A 20,627-nucleotide genomic window follows, 5' to 3' on the forward strand; every position below is an offset into this window, starting at 1 on the left:
CCGTGGCCCGGTGCTTATTATTCTTAGCAGCGATTACTCACCCCCGCCGCAGCTGCCGGGCTGGGCCCCGCAGCCGCGACGACAGCCTGTCAGGTAGGCGCGATTGTCACCCATCGTTCAGACCGGGAGACTGAGGCGCGGAGCGAAGTCACCTGCCCAAGGTCACGCGGTCGGGGAGCCCGGATTCCAAGCCGGGTCGGCCTGACTCGGAAGCGGGTGCTCTTAACTTCGGGACGCAGACAGGACCGACCTGTCAAAGTACGGCGCACGCTGCGGCGTCGTATCCCCGTGTCTGTCGCGTGTCTGTCCCGCGATGTCTCATGTGTCGTCTTAGTACTTCTGATACGTGCTTGGCCCCATCCGGCGCCCCTTCGTGCTTAGAGTAGATGCAAGGGCTTCCTGTCACTTTGGAGCTAGGAAATGCAGTTCCAGATTAATTCCATGGCAGAGCCAACAAGGCCCCTGCCGAGCCTCCGAGCCCAGGGGGACCTGTATGACCCCCCCACCGTTTCCTCTGCCCCCCCATCCTCGGCACCGTCTCCCCATTCCCTTTTCTCGAGCCCAGGAGTGGCAGCTTGGTCCTCTGCTCACGTTAAACAGGCCTCCCCAGCCTCCCAGCTCCACCTTTCTCTAGGGCAGTCTCCCTGAAGTCTCCTCCCCACCTGTGGACTGTCTGCGCACCTGTTGACTGTGTCTTCTGCTTTAGAATGTGAGCCCCGGAGGGCAGGGATGCTGTGACATGGGCTCATGTATCCCCAGCACCTGGCATGGTGCAGCTACTCAATAAATATCTGTTGAATGAGTGAATGAACAATGTATTAGACACGCTTTGTAAAACCTCAGTCATGAACCTTCTGGAAGGTGTCTGTTTCCAGCCCAAGCCAAATGTGCTGACATTAGAAGCCTAGATTCCTGTTGGGGGTCAGTGAACCCTTATGTGCTGTGTTTCTGGGAGGTGCCAGTTTTCCCTGGGACCTCGCTTGCCTTGGGGTCAACCCAGGACTCTGTGCCCCTCGCTTAGAACTGCTTTACTCTGTGCCTAGATGGCCTTCCAGTCCCCTTCCTCAGCCCTGGATATCATGTTAATTTTATAAGGCCCTAGGTCATTGAGCAAGTCTTCCTTCACAGCGTCATGGTAATTGGGTAATTATTTGTGCAACCTCTTGTTAAGTGTCTGTCTCTTCCATGGACCCTGTGTCTGTCTCATCCAGTGCTGTATCCTTGACCTCTAGCACCGCAGTGACAGGGCCGTGCACCCAACACAGACACCCAAAGCACCCTGGCTTGGGGCTGCATGGTGGGAATTTCCTAGGGACTCTGCTCACCCTCCCTGGTTTCGAATCATCATCCATAGTTTACAGTTGAATGGGTTCGGTGCTTGTTCTTATGAGTCTCATCCTTACTTGGCCTTCTCATAAGCCCATGAGCTTCTGGGATTGCAGACCCGGTCAGTTCTGTGTCTGAAAAAGACGGAAACCAAATCAATCCCCTTTCCTTACAGCCTCTCTAAAAAGTTGAACAATAACTTGCATTCTGCAAAATTTACCTTTTGAAGTGTCCAATTCAGTGTTTGCTTTTTTTTTTTTTTGTAGAGTCACCAAGTTATACAACCATGACTGCAAATTCCAGAAGGTTTCCATCATTCTAAGAGGAAACTCAGACCCATTGGCCACCTCTTCTCATCCAACACCCCGCAGCTTGCTTGAGAATTAATCCCCGTCCTGTCACAGAGCCTGCCTCCTGTCCCCTGACATCTTGTAGAGACAGAGTCACACCTTATGTGGCTGTTTGTGTCTGACTCCTTTCACTTAGCACGGTACCTTGGGCTTGCCCACGTGTGTGTCCACACTTCTCCCTTTCCATAGCCGAAACCTCCCCATTTCTATCCCTCAGAGCCTGCATGTGACCTCCAGGTCTGTGGAAGTAGTTGGAGGAGTGGGAGGAGGCTGATTATAATCACAGCTGGGCTCTTTATTCTAGGGAAGTGGACTGAGCAATGAATATGTAACAAGACTGGATTCACACTGGGTTGGTGATCAAATATGAAGCTGAACCAGAGGAAAGCTCTGGAACCTCTTCTGGCACAGAGCAGCTACTTTGACATTAAAAGTTTGGATGTTCAAACTGTGATTAGCAACCCTGGGGCTGACAGGAGAGCCGAGTACTGAGGCCCCGTGGTGTTTGTTCGTTGGTGTTTCAGCCTCTGTGTTCGGCAGGTGGCCTTTCCCCCAGGACCCCCTCCCCAATTGTCCCTTCCCTCTGCTCTTATTAAAACCTCCTGCTGCCCGAGACCCCACATTTGTACCTCACACAAACCCTCCTTGCATCTTCTTTTCTCTGACACTGCTCTGAGATTCCCCAGCAGTCTCCACTGTCCAGGTCCAGTTTGACCAGGAAAGATCTCTCTCTCCTCTTTTTTGTTCATCTTGGAATAATTCTTTTTGCCCTTGACTCCTGGACAGTGCCGATTCTCCTCCCTCCCCAACTCTCCAGGTTGCCCAGGATGGGGGCTCTCAGCAAGGAGCAGGCTGGTTCCAGCCCTGGGAGGCACCACTCAGTGGGGTGGCACATCCAGTCCCTGGCACACGCAGCGTGGCCCTCACCTCATCCTCCTTCTCACTCCTAGTCAGTGGCCCATGCCTCGGCTCCTTCTCCTTCTGGGTGGCCTTGCAATGGGCCCTTCAGGTGCCTTCTGTGGTCACTGCCCAAGGCTTTCTCTTCCTGTAGGAAACTCTGGTTTCCCAGCTGGCCCAGCACAGCGTTAGAGAGGAGTGTGCGGGAGTGCCACGCAGGCCAACTCTCTGCTGTGCCCTCCCTCCCTGGACTGGCTTCCCTCCCTGCCATGTCCAGTCTATTTCCGGGGCCTAACAAATGGGCTTCTGTCTGTGCCAGTGCTGAGCTACAAATTCCACCCAGCCCTACCTGCTTATTTCTAGCGTTTCCCACCGTCTTCTCACTAGCGCCCCCTGCAGGAACCGGAAGGAATGGCTCTTAGTTCCCTTTCTTGCCTGACACTGGAGGCTCCCAGATTTCTGGCAGTGGCCTTCACCCTCCTTCTCAGGGCTGTGGACCCCAGCAGTCAGAGTGGAGGCTTTGGGGTCAGCCAGGCCTAGGGGAGGGGGCAGGTCCAGTCTCAGATGCTCAACGCTGAGCACACAGCTTTGGGGAATAACACTGCGTGTGCTAGCTAGTTCTGGGTGTGGTAGCCAGGGTTTGTTTCTTCCTGCCTTCTCTGAGTGCCCTCCTCTCCCGTCCACCCCTGCTCAGTTTTTATCCCAAGCAAGGGAGTGCCCGGGAGAGCTCCCCCACCGTGCCGTGCGGTGCTGCCTTCCGCTGCTCTTGCAGAAAGGGGCTGGTGTCCCGGCCATACACTTGTCTGGCCGTCCTCCCCAGCCCTGCCTGTGCCATCCGTTTGCCTTCTCTGCGTCTCTCCCATTTTTATAGAACGCTGTAAGTGTTCCTGGCTTGGAAAAGCCTGTCTCTTTCCACTTCTTCCCTCCTTCTTGCCCTCCAGCAGCCCCCCGGCAGCCCCTGTCCCTGTGGCTCCAGTCCTCTTGTCTGCTCTCTCTTGAACCCTCTTCCCTTCAGGCCGGCTCCTGCCTCTCCACCAAACCCACTCCGCTCCAGGTCCCCAGTGACCTCCAACTTCCGGCCTTGCCTTCATCTCTCAGCTCAGTCCAGTCCGCGGTCTTGCTTCCTCCGGGCTTCTTCTCTGGCAGCCCCTGCCTGTCTGGCTGCACCTTTGCTGCCTAACCTGTCCCTGGTGGCCTGTGCTGATCTTCTCTGTTTGCCGCTTCCCTGTGGCCTCACCCTGTCGCTGTGTTGACAGGGCCACCCCTCAGAAGAGGACTCAAAGCTCATTTCCCCTTGCGCCCCAGACTTCCTATCTGCTGCACGGCATCTGCACACCCCCCCGGGTCCAAACTCCAGCTCCTGGTTTCATCTGCTTGTGCCTGGTTCTTCCTCTCAAAGTCAACCCCGAGAACGAAGTGAGGTGTTAGAAGTTTAGGGGGGTGCACAAGGGTGGCAGTGGGTAGACAAAGAGGGTAAGAAAGCCAGAAGAGGAAGTTGACTGTGGGGAAACTGAGGCACAGTTGTCCTGGCAGCCATGGGAGATGGCATAGAGCACATGTGCAGAGATACCTAGTGCAGGTGAGGAGGGCTGGGCCATGGGATGGCTGCTCTGGGAACTTCTGGCCTGTGCTCCCTTTGGGCAGAGCCAGGACCTGGCAGAACTGCATGGGCCAGCACAGTGGCATCCTCTGCCCAACGAGCTCCTCTTGGGTTGTTGTCATTTTAGTGCATTGCTTCCAGGGCCTGAGCCCCACAGTTGCCCTTGACACATCTTGTGCCCCTCACCCAAGCCACATTACATCCCTCCGTTAATTGCTCAAAACCTTTCAGCAATGCCCACCTCGCAGAAGTCAAAGCAGAAGTCTGTACAACAGCTCCCAGGGCCCTACATGATCATGCCCCCGGCCTCAGTATCCACATGGGGCCCGCTCACTGTCTGAGCACAGGCTACCTCAGGGCCTTTGTATATGCTGTTCCTATAGCCAGCAATGCTTCTCCCCCAGATCCCCCCTTGCAGTCAGGTCTTGGCTCATAGGTTGCCTTCTTTGAGGGGTGCTCCCTGGGTAGCAAATGACTTCCCCACACCAAACAGCAGCACTCTGTTCATTTTTCTCTCTGGCATTTTATTTATTTCCTTGCTTACTTTTTTTTACTCCCCACCTCTCCCTGGGAGAATCTGATTGCTGTGACCTAGAAAGCTCCAACTGCAATTTTGTTGTCAGCTTTCAGAATGCTGTGCCGAGCTCAATCAGAATAACACCTCAGAGGAGACAGGAAGGCACTGCAAGGTGCCCCCCAGGCCTGCTGAGGGTCTGGTGATCACAGCCACTTACAAAACTGTCCCCGGTGAGGCAGCATCTGCAACACTCAGGTCGTGCGACTGCACCTCTGCACCTGCCCCACCCCGAATCCGGTTCATGGCCTGCACCGCGGGGGCACGGGGTTCTCCACGATGTCACGTATGCTTCCTGTGCACCTTGGACCGCTGGTCACAGCCAGGGGGGGACAGAGGTGTCTCCTCTCCCAGGAGGCCATGGTACAAGGCAGGCCTGGGATCCCTGCTGCCGCCCAGGGATGCCAGGCCAGTGCCGCAGGCCTCTGTCCCGTGGTCCTGCCTGTGGCAGCAGTCCGTGTGGCCCCGTACGGCAGGGCCACTCCCCAGGTGGCTGCCAGGAGCCTCATGTTTGCTGTTTCTTCCAGCTTCCTCCTAGGGCACCTCCCCTACCTTTGGAAGAAGGACGAGGCCTGTGGCGGCGTGCTCCAGGATGTGTTTTTGGAGTGGTATGTTCCACCTTGTCACTCTCCCACCCCAGGCCTCGGAGCTCGCCCACCCACCCAGCACCAGGACCTTGTCACACCCCAGCCTGTAAACTGGGCGAGGGGGTCCCTAAATCGCAGTTGTGGCTCAGGGTAACAGTTCACACTTCTCAACACATTGCCCAGGACTGGTACTGTTTCATCCCTAGGAAACTCTTGGGGGCAGTCAGAGGTCGGATGTCTGAACCCCTTTTCCTGGACTTGGAAGCTGAGGCTGGGGGAGGGTGTGGCCTCAGCCCGGCCAGGTCCCCCTGTCATTGGCTCCCCTCCACGTCACCTTGGTTTCTAGGGCTAAGAAGTACGGGCCTGTGGTGCGGGTCAATGTCTTCCACAAGACCTCTGTCATTGTCACGAGCCCTGAGTCTGTCAAGGTAGGAAGCCCTGCGCTTTCCTCGAGAAGCCCCCCATTTCCCAGGGGGAGGGGGAAATGGTCCCTGGAACCATGCAGAATGTTCCAGAACAGTGGGGCTCCTCAGGCCCATCTCCCAGGGACCCGGAAGGGGGCAGCATCTCCCTCTCCTCCAAGCAGTGGCGTTTGATGTGGGAAGTGGGGCCAGAGTTCGCCATCCCTGCTTGGGGACACACATAGTTGGTTTACCCACCTTGGGCCCAGCCCCGCAGCTGTGAGATGGCATGGCTCTCCCAGGTTCTGAGAATTAAATACAGGGGCGTTTATGACACAAAGTGCCTCTTTTTGGAGAGTCTTACTGTGTAGCCCAGGCTGGGCTTGAACTCCTGCTGATCCTCCTGCCTCAGCCTCCTGAGCACTGGGATGACAGGTGTGCGCCCCATGCCTGGCACAAAGTCTCTTAGGGAACCTCAACAGTTGTCGTGACAACTGTGTACTTTGCTAAGTACTCTGCCATCGTGAACTTGCTTGACCTTAGCAAGCATGGGGGGCTCTTGTTAGTTCCCATTCAAGATGAGGAAGCCAGGGCAAGTGTGCCACCTGGGCACCCAGGAGGGGCACCTACCGTCCGCTCTGGTATGGGCAGAAGCCGGCTCCAGGCCAGGCTCTGCCCCAGCTGGCCGGGACTGGACACGTCACATCATCACTCTGGGCCTCAGTTTCCTCATCCACCTCACAGGGGCTGTAAGGACAGGAGAAGAGTGGTGTTTCCTGAGCCCTGGAGCCGTCATTGCCCCCGTGGATGGGGCAGGTGCCAGCAACACCAACAGGGGTAAAGGACAACCTAGGGCGTTGGGGGTGTCTCACTTTTGTCATTCACTCTTTCAGTAATGAGGATGGATCCCAAGCCCTGCACCCTGGAACATGTTCACAGACTTTCATGACACTTAATGGGAAAGGGAGCTAAAAATATACATTAATACAGTTGGTCACGCTGACAGTCCAGCGTTAAGCCTTCCTCGCTCTTCTGAACACTTCCTACCACCTTTTTGTGTACTGCTGATAGTTTGGTAAGGGTTTTTGTCCTTTATTTTTCCTTGTAGTGCCCTGTCAGGTGTTATTAAAGCTATTTTTGTTCTGTTTTTTGGGATAGGGTCTTACTATGTAGCCCTGGCTGGCCTTGAACTCACAGTAATCCTCCAGCCTCAGCCTCTCAAGTGCTGGTATTACAGGTGTGCACCACCATACCCAGCATTATAATTTTGGCAGGTGGTAGGGTTAGAATCCAGGGCCTTGGACACGCTAAGCTGTTCTACCACTGAGCCACCCCCAGCCCCTTTGTCAGGTTTTAGTATTTTGTTAATTTGGGCCTCATAAGATAAGTTGAGATATATGGTTTCCTCCGTTGTTTTCTGTAAGAATTTGTGTAGGAATGGTGTTCTTTCTTTCTTAATTTTGATAGAATTCATCAGGGAGGCCATGTGGGCCTGGCCAGTTCTTTGGGAGAAGTTCTGTTTATTTTTTAAGTTACACCTTCAACTTTTTTTCTGGTATCAGGAATTAGAACTCAGGACCTTGTGCTTTGCAGGCAGACAAGGCCCCACTAAGCTAAATCCCCAGCCCTTTGATTTGTTTTTTTGTTTTAAATGTATATTTTAAAATTTAAAAACCTTAAATTATGATAAAATATCATATAAAATATACACACTTAACCATTTCTAGGTGTATAGTTCAAGGGCATTCAGTACAGTGTCGTGGTTGTACATCCACACACAACCAGCTCTCTCCAGAAGTTCATCTTTCCCAGTGGAAACTCTGCACCCATTAAACAAGGAATCTCCTTCCTCCCCTTCCCCTGGAAACCAGCATTTTATTTTCTGTCCCTGTTACATAATTGCTCCCTGAGGCTCCTCACTGAGTAGAGTCATAAAGCAGTTGTCTTTTGAAACTGGTTTATTTCACCCAGGTTCACCCATGTTTCAGCAAGAGTCAGGATTCCTTTTTGACTCATTTAATTGATATATAATCATTCAGAGATTCTATCTTTTTCCTGAATGGCAATTCATGTCTGGCGAGGGAATTGTCCATCTCTCCTAAACTGCTTAGGTAATTGGCATGAAGTTTTCATATTTGCTTATCTTTTATCATCATTATTCTTATTATTTTTTGGTACAAGGATTGAACTCAGGACCTTGTGCTTGCAGGGCAGGCGAGGCGCCACTGAGCTGAAATCACCACCCAGTACTTACCTATCTTTTTAATGTCTGTAGGGTCTGTAGTGATGCCCCCTTGTTCATTTCTGAGAATAGCTATTTGCGTCTTTCCTTCCTTCCCTCCCTCTTTCCTTCCCTTCCCCTTCCCTCTCTTTCCCTCTGCTCTGTTCTCATCTCTTCCCTCCCCCTCTATCTTTCTCTTTCTTTCTCTGCTCGGGATTGAACCCATGACCTTGAGCAAGCTAAGCCTGTGCTCTACCACTGAGCTACACACCCACCCTTTTTATTTTATTTTGTGACACAACTTCAGTAATTCACCCAGGTCAGCCTCAAACTCATTCCTCCTGACTCAGTCTCCTGAGTAGCTTGGATTACAGTTATGCTCTAATACACCCAAAGTCTTTTGTTTCTTAATCAATCTAGAGAGATGTTCATATGTTTTTATTCATTTTGTCAAGACCGAGCTTTTGGTTTTAGTGGTTTTGTCCATTGTTTGCCTGTTTTCTACTTTATTTATTCCTGCTTTTTATTACTTTCTTCCTCTGCTTACTCTGGATTTAATTTGTTCTTATCCTAATTTTTAAGACAAGAGATTAGATCATTGATTTTAAACCTTTTTATTTTTAATATAAATATTTAAAAGGAAAACTAAACACTACTTTAACACTCATTTGCCATACATTTTGAAATGTTATATTTTCTTTTTTATTTAGTTTAAGGTATTTTCTAACTTCATGCTTTCTTCTTTGAACCATGGATTATTTAAATTTTTTCAATTTCTAAATATGATTAAAGATCCCAGAGATCTCTGCTATTGATTTCAAATTTAATTCTGTAAATCAAAGAAAATACTTATCATGACTCTAATTCTTTTAAATTAAGTGAAGTTTTATGGTACAAAGAATGGCCCATTTTGATAGATGTTCATAAACAATTACAAAAGAGTGTATATTCTATAATTGTTAAATAGAGTCTGTTGGTTAGGTCAGTTTGATCAGTACTGTTATTCAAATCTCCAAATCTTTACAATTTTTACTAATTTTTTTTCTACTTATTCTAGCAATTGCTATGTGTGTGATACTGGTCTCTACACCCAAAGTCATGGGTCTGTCCATCCCCACTTTGAGTTCTGTCTGTTGTATCTGTCGTGTAGTCTGGAGTTCTGTGGTTAGGTGGGTCTCACTCAGAATTGCTGGGTCTCTATGACTAACCCACACTTTTATCCCCAGGAGTGTCCCTCTTCATCCCTGGTGACATACTTTGTTCCAAGTTGCATTTTCTCTCCTTTAATATAGCCACCCCAGCTTTATCATTTTACTTCCACCCTTCCTGTGCTTTTATATTTAAGGCAGGTTTCTTAGAGGTAGCTGTTTTAAGCAGTCTAAGAACCTCTGCCTTTAAATAGAATGCAGAATATAGAATGCAGTCATTTACATTTGATGTGGTTACTTTACAGGTGGGTCTAAATCTACAGTAAGTCCTTGACATAGGAACATTTGAGCTGTGACTTTCACAGGTTTACTGTATAAGACTCACTTTGTTGACTTACAAATGAATCCCACTTACAATTCTCCCAGAATGGAACTCATTAATAAATTGGGGACTTACTGTGTCCTATATCTGTTATTTGGGTTTTTTTCTTTCTTTTTTTCCCCTCCCTCTCTCTTCCTCTACATCCTCCCTTCCCCTTCCTCTTCTTCCTCTTCCTCTTCCTTTTCTTCTTCCTCCTCCTCTTCCTCTTCCTCTTCTTCTCTCCCTGAGCTAGAACCTAGAGACTTCCCACTGAGCTACATCTATGATACAGGATCTCACTGAGTTGCTAAGTAGCCCAGGTGGGATGTGAACTTGCCATCCTCTTGCCTCAGCCTCCCAGAGTGCTGGGATTCGAGGCCTGTACCACCACTCCAGCTTCTTGCTGTCTTTTGCATTAGGTATTGTTCAGCATTCTGTTTTACCTTCCTACTATTGGCTTATTAGCTCCTATTTCTCTGTCTCTGTCCCTCTCTCCCCGTCTCTCTCCTTCCTTTCTCCTTGTCCTAGGGTCTATAATATCTTCAAACAACATTATTCTGTTCCATTTTTCTCTACTCATATGATGTCCTCTTTATCACTGGTTTCGGCAGTTGAATTATGCTCTGCCTTGGGGTGCTTTTCTTTGTGTTAATTCTATTTGTGAGTCTTAGAACTTCTTAGGTGTGTGGGTTCCTTGGACACATTTATAACATTTATAGCAGGTATTAGAAAATTTGTATGCCAAGTCTACCACGTTTATTATTTGTAAGCCTAATTATAGGTCAGATTTTCCTTAGCCTATCTAGTGGTTTTGGTTATTGTTGTTGGATACCAGGCACTGGGGAGTTTACACTATTGAGCATTAAATTCTGTTTTAAACCCATGGTCCCAGCTACTCAGGAGGGCAGGGTAGGAGGTCACTTGAGACCAGGAGTTCAAGGCCACCCCAGGCAGTGTAGTGAGAACCCATCTCAAAAGTTTATAAAAATTGTTTTGTTGTATTCCTTGTTTTGTTTTGTTGGCCTTCATGTTAAAAGTGGTGAAGTGGCCAGCAGATCATCGGGACCCTTTCTAGGTTTGCTCCCAGACTTTTCCCAGATGGCTCTAGAGGAGACTTTATTGCAGGGCTAGTTTGTCCCCTAAGGAGTGGTCCACAGGGCCTTCTGCCAAAGGCTTTCTGCCTGAAGTTTGTCTCCTCTGCCCAATGGGAATGTGAACAATTTCTGGCCCTGTGGGATCTGAGAAGTGTTCAGCCTATAGTTGCTCAGTAATTTTCCTCTCCCTGGAAGTCCTCTTGCTCTGTCCGATGGTGACACCACCAGTGTGTGCACTGATGGGGCACTCAGCCCCTGCTGCAGGGTCCCAGCCGGCTTCTGCGGGGACTCCTTTCTCTGCACAGCCCCAGTCTCTGTGTGTCCAACTCTCCACACTGCTGGGCTGTATCTGGGTCTCTCTGTCCAACACACTGTCCCAGAATTACCTCTAGGTACAAAACTGGGCTAAACCTGGTCACACCCCATGCCTTTTTTTTTTTCTTTCTCCTCCTTTTGGTTCACAGTTCTGCACAGCTTGTCCAAAAATGGTGTCTTGCCCCATTTTCCAGCTGTGGTTGGCAGAGGGAAGTCCTTGGCCATGATGGCCTTGTGGGTAGAAGAGAGCCGTCAGTGTGGGTGACCAGAGAGGGGGCAAGAGCTGGTGGTTCCCACTCTGTCTTTCATCCCAAAGCCCTGCAGATCCCAGCCCCAGGGACACTGGTCTTTCATTGGTTAGGATGGGCTACAAGACCTCAGGTGGCTCGGGGCCTCGCTCCAGGTGGGACTGGCTTGCAAATGACAATGTCTGGGGACAGCTCAGATGCTGCTGTTGATGTGAAATTGTCTGAAGTCAGTCAATGTTAGACACCAGGAGTGAAACTCACCAGAGCAGGCAGCCCTGGCTTGTGGCAAAGGAGTCCCCTGAGTGCCTCCCGAGGTCCCAGGACCAAGAGCAGCATCCCGTGGCCTGCATCCTTCGGCATGGGCCACAGGCTCCCTTCCCCACCCCAGATGAGCATCCTGTGTCCTCACAGGTGTGACCAGCTTGGGGCCAGTTCAAAATCTTTTCCCCTGCGTGCATAACGATGGCCCGCATGTCTTAGGGTCATCTGGGCACTGAAGGAGCTCAGGCAGGTACCTCTGGGTGTTTACTGCGCAACTGCTGTGTGCCAGGCTTTTCGGGAAGAGCAAATTTACTCCTCGCCAAAGCCCAGCCGGCAGACCCTCTCCTAATCCCGTCCCATCAGACCAAGACTCCAGGGCTGGAGAGGAGACTGACTCACCAGGGAACAGAGTTAGCAAGGGTGACACAGGGATGCAAGCCCCTGAAGTCTCTGTGGACCTCTGCATCTAGTTGGGACTCAGGATGAGGGCCCCTGCAGGTCTCTCCTGTGTCCCAGCAGCCCTGGAACTGTGTGGCCATCAGCCACTCGCCTGGGTCCAGGCCCCTTTTCCCGGGCCCGCAGGGTGGCTGGACTTGAAGTCAGGCCTCCTGGCCCCCGTCATGTGTCGCCTTCACGCCCCAGCCCAGTGGCTCCAAGGCACCTTTCACAGGTGTCCCTCGTGAGCTCACATGGGCACCTGAGCTCATGTTGGTTTTTGGGGGGTGTCTAGAAGTTCCTGATGTCAACCAAGTACAACAAGGACTCCAAGATGTACCGCGCCCTCCAGACGGTGTTCGGAGAGAGGTGAGGAGGCGTCGCCGCCCAGTGCCGGGTGGGGGCAGGCATATGACTGACAACCCTGCTGGGCAACCCCACTCCTGCTCCCGCTGCCCCTTAGGGGCTGCTGAGTTTGGGGCTCAGCCCACCCCAATTCTCACTTATTTCCTGTTTTGTTTTGTTTTTTGGTACCAAGGATCGAACTTGGGTCCTTGCGCTTGTGAGGCAGGCGGCGGCCCCGCTGAGCCAAATCCCAGCCCACTTATTTCCTGTTAGTGGACAATAAAGCTGTCCACTGTTGTGGCAGTTCAGGGCTGTGTACTGCGAGTCCCATGGCCCCAGATTAGCGTGTCTGGCCTGGACAGTTGGTGCAGGGCACCCCGGCCCCCATCCTGCGTGACCTCCTGTCTCCCGCAGGCTCTTTGGCCAGGGCTTGTTGTCCGAGTGTGACTACGAGCGGTGGCACAAGCAGCGTAAAGTCATGGACCCAGCCTTCAGCCGGAGGTGAGTGTGGCCCAGACCCCTGCAGCGTGGGGACTCGGGGGACCTGAGGGGACCTCACTCAGCAGGACGGACCCGGGGCAGAGGGCTCACTGGTCAGAATGGGTGAGACTGGCAGCCCTGTGCGGCTGGGAGTGTCGGGGTGAATGACCATGTCGGTCGGGACTCCCTGCTCCCTCAGAATTGCACTGCACTGAGCTACATTCACAGCCCTGTTTTAATTTTTAAATTTGGAACAGGCTCTTGCTAAGTGTCTCAATTTGCCTAAACTGGGCTGGAATTTGTGGTCCTCCTGCCTCAGCCTCTTGCAGTGCCGGGGTTATGGGCATGCACTGCCACTCCCAGTGTCAGTCTCTTATTGAGACATAATTCACCCATTTGAAATGTATAACGGCTTCTAGTCTACCTGTGACTTGGGAATCCGCCATCCCAATGTTTCAGGATGTTTTCATCACCCCAAAACCAGCCATTCCCCAGGGCCCCGTTCTCTGGCAGCCAGGCATTTACTTCCTGTTTCTGAGTGTTCGTGTTCTAGACCTTTCCTACTGATGGAACTCTGCAATCCGTGTCCTCTGGGCCAGGCGTCTTCCACCTAGAATATTTCCATGGCTCCTTCCTTTCATAGCCCATCAGAATCAGTTTCATTCCTTGTGATTGCTGAACAATATCCCATCGCATGGATACCACACACCATTTTTTAATTCTTCAATTAATGATCATTTGGGTCATTTCAGCCTTTTGGCTATTGTAAGTAAGGCTGCTGTAAACATTTATATATGAGATTTTCTTTGTGCATGTGTTTTCATTTCCTTTGGCTACATTCCTGGGTAATATGGTAACTGTATTTCATATCTTGAGGAAGATCATCTTTTACTTCAATGAAATTTCAAATTTATGGAAAATTTCCCATATTAGTATAAGGGACATTTTTAAAGTTTTTATTTATCTTAATTTTATTTATTTGTTTGGGGTACCATGGATTGAACTTGGGACTTTGTGCTGCAAGGCAGGCAGCAGAACCACTGACCTAAATCCCCAGGTATTTCTTTCTTTCTTTCTTTCTTTTTTTTTTTGGTCTTTTTGAGACAGGGTCTCACTATGTAGTTGAGACTGATCTGGAACTCACTATGTAGCCCAGGCTGTTCTCGAACTCACAGTGATCCTCCTGCCTCAGCTTCCCGAGCGCTGGGATTACAGGTGTGAGCCACCACACCCGGCTCATTTATTTATTTATTTATTTATTTATTTATTTATTTGAGGCAAGGTCTCCATGTCACAATTTATTTATTTATTTTCAGTATCGGGAATTGAACTCAGGACCTTGCATTTGCCAGGCAGGCACAGCACCACAGCACCACTGAGCTACATCCCTGGCCCCAATGTTTGCGGTTTTTTTTGTTGTTGTTGTTGTTGTTGTTGTTGTTTTTTGGTACCAGGGATCAAACTCTGGCCCTTGCACTTCTGAGGCAGGCGCTGGAACCACTGAGCTAAATCCCTGGCCTCCAATGTTTTTATTTTCTAAAATGATGATAAGTATCATTATAGAGATGATTATTTTATTACAAATGCCCAATTTACATGAAGGAGGTTTTGAAAGATGCATTTATGACAATATTACTCAGCCTATGTAAGAACTCACCCCCTCTATTTCTCTTCTCTCGGTTTTTCTTTTTAGTAGTGAGTGTGTATATGCGTGTGTGTTGTTATGGATCAATCCCAGAGTCTCACACATGCCAGGCAAGCACTGTACCTCTGAACCACACCCTCAGTCCTTTTTAATGTTTTTTTCTTATTAAAAATTTTTTTGTTGGTGCCAGGGATTGAACTCAGGACCTTGTGCTTGCGAGGCAGGCACGGTGCCACTGAGCTAAATCCCCAGCCCTTATCCCCAGCCCTTTTTAAACTTTTTATTTGAAAATAACTTCAAATTTCCTGATAAATTTCAAGATTAAGAAGAGGACAAAGAATGACCATGTACCCTTTACTCAGGTCAATATAAAAAAATGTTTTTAATGACAAAGCAGCAGTTTCTTCTAATAAAGACTCAGACATACATAGTGTACAAAGTACAGTCTATTCCCTTCTACTCCCTCAGGTCTGCTGCTTTTGTGAGTCTGGAGTGCATCCTTCCATATGTCTTTCTGACATGTATGCCTAGGAAATAAGCTGTCCCAGGGCAGGGATCACTGTGGGCCAGGAGCTCTGAGCTGCAGGTGGCCTCTGAGGCCTCATTTCCAGCTATGCTTGGGCACTATGATTGCCCAAGGACAGAAGTGAAATGAGGAAAAGGGCTACAGATGGTGGCCTGGGGCAGGGCAGGTTAGGGTGGATGTGAGCAGAAATGAGAGGGGGCCAAAGTGGCTGCATCGTGGACTCCAGAAGGCCCAAGTCTCAGGGCTGCAGTGCCCCCTGGGTCAGAGTGAGTCTACTCGGGCAGAGGGCCTACAAAACCACAAAGACAAGGCAAAGGGGCAGTGTCCACCAGAAGAGGAGGGAATGGTGAGACCCCAGCCTACAGTCTGCACCCAGAGGGGAGGTTGGAGAGATCACGAGGCCCCACGCACTGTGCAGAGAGTTGGGGCACAGGGCATGTTCAGGGCAGGGCCGGTCCTGGTGGCTACTGATGGCCATGCTGTTTCCTCAGCTCCCTGGTCAGCTTGATGGAAACATTCAACGAGAAGGCAGAGCAGCTGGTGGAGATCCTGGAGGCCAAGGCGGATGGGCAGACGCCGGTGTCCATGCAGGACATGCTGACCTGCGCCACCATCGACATCCTGGCCAAGGTGACGGACAGGTTCCCAGAGCGGCACGTGGGACGGGGTCCTCTCTTCTTTCCCTTGCTCTCCTCACTCGCTTCCCCTGCCCCCTGCTCCTCTGTGTACCAGCTGCCCCTTCACTGTGCCCCTCCTACTTGTGTTTTGCTTCCTTGGATATTCAAAGCAGCCTAGCGTGAATCTGAAGCAGCTCAGCTACTGATTCTCTAGAAACCGACACCCAGAAGTGCGGGGCCCAGGCTGGGCTGCTCAGCGGCACGAGTCATCATAAGGAGCGAGGACCCCAGACGTGTGGCCCAGGCCTGAGTCCCAGCTCTGCCTGGCTCTGCTGTCCTCCCGCCCCTAGGTATGACATGCTCTCCTTTCACCCCCAGGCAGCCTTCGGGATGGAGACCAGCATGCTGCTGGGTGCCCAGAAGCCTCTGTCGCAGGCAGTGAAAGTGATGCTGGAGGGCATCAGTGCATCACGCAACACTCTTGCAAAGGTACCACCCCCTACCCGCTCCCCAGGACCAGCCTCCATAGCTGTGCTGTCTGTGTTTGCTGGGGCACATCCTGCAGTCATTTTCTCAGAATGGGTGTTAAGGTCTGGTACCAGGATTTGTGGGCATTGCCTGAAGCACAGGCACAAAGTCAAAGTGACTTACTGTAAGTTAGCAGTTAATCTCTCTCTCACATTAAATGATCCCTGAAACAGGCAATCTAGGGTGGCTTCGGTGGCTCCCCACATCAGATGTTCCCGAATCCTTCTGTCTTTGTGTTCCCCTGTCCTCAGCCATCACCTCATTGTCATAAGATGACTGCTGTAGCTCCAGCTATCACTTCCTTATTCCAGACATGAAGAAGGAAGACAGGGGAAAGGTGATTCCTGAGTTGATCTCCAGGTTCCCCTCCTGTGCCTTGGGACTTCACTTTCTGAGCTTGCAGCCCCCAATGCCACCCCATCTTTTCAGCCGCTGATTCCACTTCTCTTCCCTTGGGCATGATTTCCTCCTTTGTGGTGCCGTCCTGTCTCCACCCTTCGGGGCTCCCTGTCACTTCCCAGTGCTCCCCAAGGCCTCTTTCCGGTCCTCTCAGGGCTTGGTGCTGGGCGCCGTCCGCCCTCCGGATGCGGTCTCCCCGATGCTTCGTCTTTTCTAGACTCCCTCACTTTCCTGGGCCCTGGCTGGCCGTGGCTGTGGATGTCCGTCCTGGGGTGGGGTGGGCGGGCGGGCGCGGTCCAGTCCGTGCCCCTGAGCAGCGGCTCTTCCAGTTCCTGCCGGGCTGGAGGAAGCAGCTGCGGGAGATCCGTGAGAGCATCCGCCTCCTGCGCCAGGTGGGCAAGGACTGGGTCCAGCGGCGTCGGGAGGCCCTGCAGCGGGGCGAGAGCGTCCCCGCCGACGTGCTCACACAGATGCTCAAAGGTGCGCGGGGGTGGGCCGGCGGGCTTCAAAGACGGGCAGCTTGCGTCTGTTCTTTCTTGTGCTGGGATTGAACCCGGGCCTTCACACTGAGCTGCACCCCAGCACCTTTTTTATTTTTCATTTTGAGACAGAGTCTCACCAAGTCGCTAAGTTGCACAGGCTGGGCTTGAACTTGTAGTCCTCCTGCCTCAACCTCCCAGAGTGCTGGGATGACAGGTGTGGGCCACACAGCCAGCTGACAGCGGTCTCATTCATGAGCATAGGAAAGGGGAGCCAGGACCCTGGCAGGGGCCAGTGGGTACTGAGGGCCTCCTTGTCTTTCAGCTGAAGAGGGAGCCCAGGACGACGAGGTCCTGCTGGACAACTTTGTCACTTTCTTCATTGCCGGTGCGTAGCTTCCCCGGGCGGCCCAGGGCTCAGACCTTTGTGGAAGTCTCGGGTGCCTCAGGTCACCTGAGCCCAGACTGAGGCTTTGGGTCGGCCTGAGAGCTCTGCTGGGGCTAGGCAAGGGCAGGGACCTCTCTGTGCCGTCCCGGTGGCCGAGTCCAGGCCAGGCTGAGCTGACGGTGTCCTGTCCTGCTCCCCAGGAAGTTAGGGGACCTTCATTAGCACAGAAGGAGGTGCTGGGCCATGCACGCGTGTGTTCATGCAGCTCTCGTGTCACCTGGAAAAGCCCTCCTCAGCCTCCCGAGGCCCAGGGCGCTCCTCCCCTGGGGGGCCCTCGGCGATTTGCCCAGCTGCACAGCCTCTGCCTTGCACCCGGAGGGCGGTGCTCACCTGCAGCTCCAGTCCCTGGGTGCTGACTGCCAGCTCGGCCCTGACTGCCGGCCCCCAACCGGCACTGCCCCCTCCCTCCACCGGCACTGTCCGTCTGTCCTCTGCCTCTGAGGCCAGCGAGCCACAGCCCGGGACGCATGGAGTAGCCACTGCCCTCTGCCCACAGGCCACGAGACTTCCGCCAACCACCTGGCCTTCACGGTGATGGAGCTGTCCCGCCAGCCCGAGATCGTGGCAAGGTATGGTGCGGCCCAGGGGCTGGCAGAGGGGCTTCTTCGATGCCTCATTCCCAAGGCCACGGCACCTCTTTCATGGCCCGAACCCCACTTACCAGCACCCTGGGGCCTTGCACCTTTGCACCCAAACCAAGTACAAAGGCCCCCCAGGATGGGCACTCTGGGGGATGAAGGCCTGGGCTTCAAGTGTCAGTCATCACCAGGTGCAGTGGTACACACCTGTAATCCGAGCTCTCAGGAGGCTGAGGCAGGAGGATCCTGAGTTCAAGGCCAGCCTGGACGACATAGCAAATCCTCTTTCAAAAAACAAAACAAGTAAACAAGTGTTAGTCACCTTCAGCACCAAAGGGCAGAATGAAAGATACGCAGTAGGTTTAAAATATGTATTGAATAGTCATGCACATTTTATATAAAAAATGGGCAGATTGGGTCTGTGGCTCTGTGCTGTAGGACCTGCCTAGCACACACTGCCCTACCAAAAAAAAAAAAAAAAAAAAAACTATGGGAAAAGCATAAAAGTTAGAACGATAAAGATAGTAATAACCCATGGCACCCAGCCCCCCGGAGCCACGGCCACCACAGGTGGAGTTTCTGCCCTGCAGCCCCAGGCCTGCCTGGTACCGTTGTCTCTTCCCCAGTCTTCTATGTGTTTTACTCATGGTAAAAATGTATGTATGTAATGTACAATTCACCCTTTTCCTTCTTTTGAGGGACTGCAGGTAGAATCCAGGGCCTTCACACTGCACTACATCCCCAACCCTTTCTAAATTGTTTATAAATTTTGAGACGCTAAATTGCCCACTTGGGGGTTGAACTTGTGATCCTCCTGCCTCAGCCTCCTAGAGTGCTGGGATTATAGGTGTGCAGCACCATATCTGACTAAAATTCAGTGCTTTAACCATCTGTGAGGGTACAGTTCAGTGGCAGGAAGTCCACTCACATTCTTGAGGCTGTAGCATCACTGCTCACCTCCAGAGCCTTCTCATCTTCCCAACATGAAGCTCTGTCACCTTAACAACTCCTCACTTCCGGTCCCAGCCCCCTCGCAGCCTCTTCCTGGGCATCTGCCTACTCCTGGTCCCTCCGTAATAGCCCTGGGAGCGAGGGATGTAGCTCAGTGGTTCCACTGCCTGCCTCACAAGTGCAAGGTCCCAAGTTCAATCCCTGATACCCACCCCCAAAGTCACAACCTGTAATGGCACTGGGTAGTGCTGGCCTTTGTGTGACTGGCTTCTTTCACCCAGCCTAACACGTGCAAGGTTCACCTGCATGGCAGCAGGTGTGAGAATCCCCTTCCTCAGTGAGTGGATCCCCTTCCGTTGTGTGGAGGGAAGCATTGGGGTTCCCCACCCATCTGTCCAGGGGCTCCTTGCTTTTGTTGCAGACCTGGCTGGTACTGGGTAAATGCGACTTGGGGCAGGGCAGAGGGCCTCTCTCCAGCGGTGGCCCTGACGGTGTCTCATCTGACAGGCTGCAGGCTGAGGTGGACGAGGTCATCGGCTCCAAGAGGCACCTGGACTACGAGGACCTGGGAAGACTGCAGTACCTGTCTCAGGTGTGGGCGGAGGAGAGAGACTTCCAGGCATTTGGCGTCCCACTGCCTCCCGACCCTTCAGCACAGCGGCTCTTCACCTTTGCTGTACCTGTGGCCCCGGGGGTCACACTTACCCAAGGGCCCCCAGAACCCTCCCTGCGCCTCCCTGCCTGGCTCACCCCAGCCTCCTGTGTGTGATGGAGGAGCCCTGGCTTCTTGTCCCTGCACAGCTCCCTTCTCAGCTGGCCTCAGTTTCTCCAGCTGCCCGGGAGGAAGCAGTGAAGGCTCTGGCTCGGAGACCTGGCCTTGGGATGGGGACGCAGTGGAGCAAGGCGGGTGCAGTGCATCCCAGGGACCCCGTGACTTGTGATCTCCTGTGGCACCACAGGTCCTCAAGGAGTCGCTGAGGCTGTACCCGCCAGCCTGGGGTACCTTCCGCCTGCTGGAGGAGGACACTCTGATCGACGGTGTCAGAGTACCTGGCAACACTCCGCTGTTGGTGCGTGGGGCTTGGGGTCGGCAGGCTGCTGCCCCAGTGGGGTGGCTGGTCGGGGCCTCGGCAGAGGCAGGGGTCTGGTGGTCGCTGCTCCAGGCTGTCCTGGCTGCAGGCATGGGAGGGGTCCCCACACCCCACAGCTGGGGCGCTCCTGTCCCCATGTCCTGGCTCAAAGTGTACATTGTCTGGTCACCCAGGCGGGAGGAGAGGGCGGATGTGGGGTGCTGGGCATTGGAGTTTCAAGCTTGTCCCAAGTCATTTTCCCAAGAGGCTGTGTCATCTCGGACAGCCCCTAGCACAAGCAGGCACCAGCTTGTCCCCTTCACCACTCTTGATGGTCCAGTGTCTCACTCTTTGCCAACCAAACTCGCATCCAGATGCATTTTACAGAGTTCTTGCTCTGCACTTTCTGATTCCTGGTGAGGTAGATCATCTCTGCCTACTTTTTCCTCTTTGGTGAGATGCTAGCTTGGTTTCCCCTTTTTGGTGGTTTGGCTTTAAAAACCCAACAAACTCATGTAGAGACCCTGTTTATTATTGTGTTGGAAATGGTCCCCAAGATCTGTGGCTTATCTTCATTAATGCATTTTTGACAGTCTGAAGTTCTTACCTTTTTTCCTGGTTGGCGTTTTCATTTTGTCTTGTTTAAGAAATCCTTCCCAAGCCAGGCGTGGTGGTGCACACCTGTAATCCCAGCAATCAGGAGGCTGAGGCAGGAGGATTGCTGTGAGTTTGACCAGCCTGGG

General features: G+C 52.2%; 1 protein-coding gene across 1 annotated transcript in view; it reads left to right on the forward strand.

Moving 5' to 3' along the window:
* Positions 1 to 5,276: 5,276 nt before the first annotated feature.
* LOC104851863 (cholesterol 24-hydroxylase) overlaps positions 5,277 to 20,627 on the forward strand; it is a 20,368-nt gene continuing 5,017 nt past the window's right edge. Inside the window, exons 1-11 of the mRNA XM_010609232.1 lie at positions 5,277 to 5,355; positions 5,681 to 5,762; positions 12,114 to 12,187; positions 12,578 to 12,664; positions 15,306 to 15,444; positions 15,810 to 15,920; positions 16,688 to 16,838; positions 17,163 to 17,225; positions 17,782 to 17,854; positions 19,322 to 19,406; positions 19,774 to 19,884. Of these exons, the coding sequence (XP_010607534.1) occupies positions 12,123 to 12,187; positions 12,578 to 12,664; positions 15,306 to 15,444; positions 15,810 to 15,920; positions 16,688 to 16,838; positions 17,163 to 17,225; positions 17,782 to 17,854; positions 19,322 to 19,406; positions 19,774 to 19,884 (885 nt within the window). The 5' untranslated portion in view covers positions 5,277 to 5,355; positions 5,681 to 5,762; positions 12,114 to 12,122. The remainder of the gene's footprint in view (positions 5,356 to 5,680; positions 5,763 to 12,113; positions 12,188 to 12,577; positions 12,665 to 15,305; positions 15,445 to 15,809; positions 15,921 to 16,687; positions 16,839 to 17,162; positions 17,226 to 17,781; positions 17,855 to 19,321; positions 19,407 to 19,773; positions 19,885 to 20,627) is intronic.

Source organism: Fukomys damarensis, unplaced genomic scaffold (assembly GCF_012274545.1).
Source record: "Fukomys damarensis isolate Sample0158 unplaced genomic scaffold, DMR_v1.0_HiC HiC_scaffold_21, whole genome shotgun sequence".
Taxonomy (NCBI): Eukaryota; Metazoa; Chordata; class Mammalia; order Rodentia; family Bathyergidae; genus Fukomys; species Fukomys damarensis.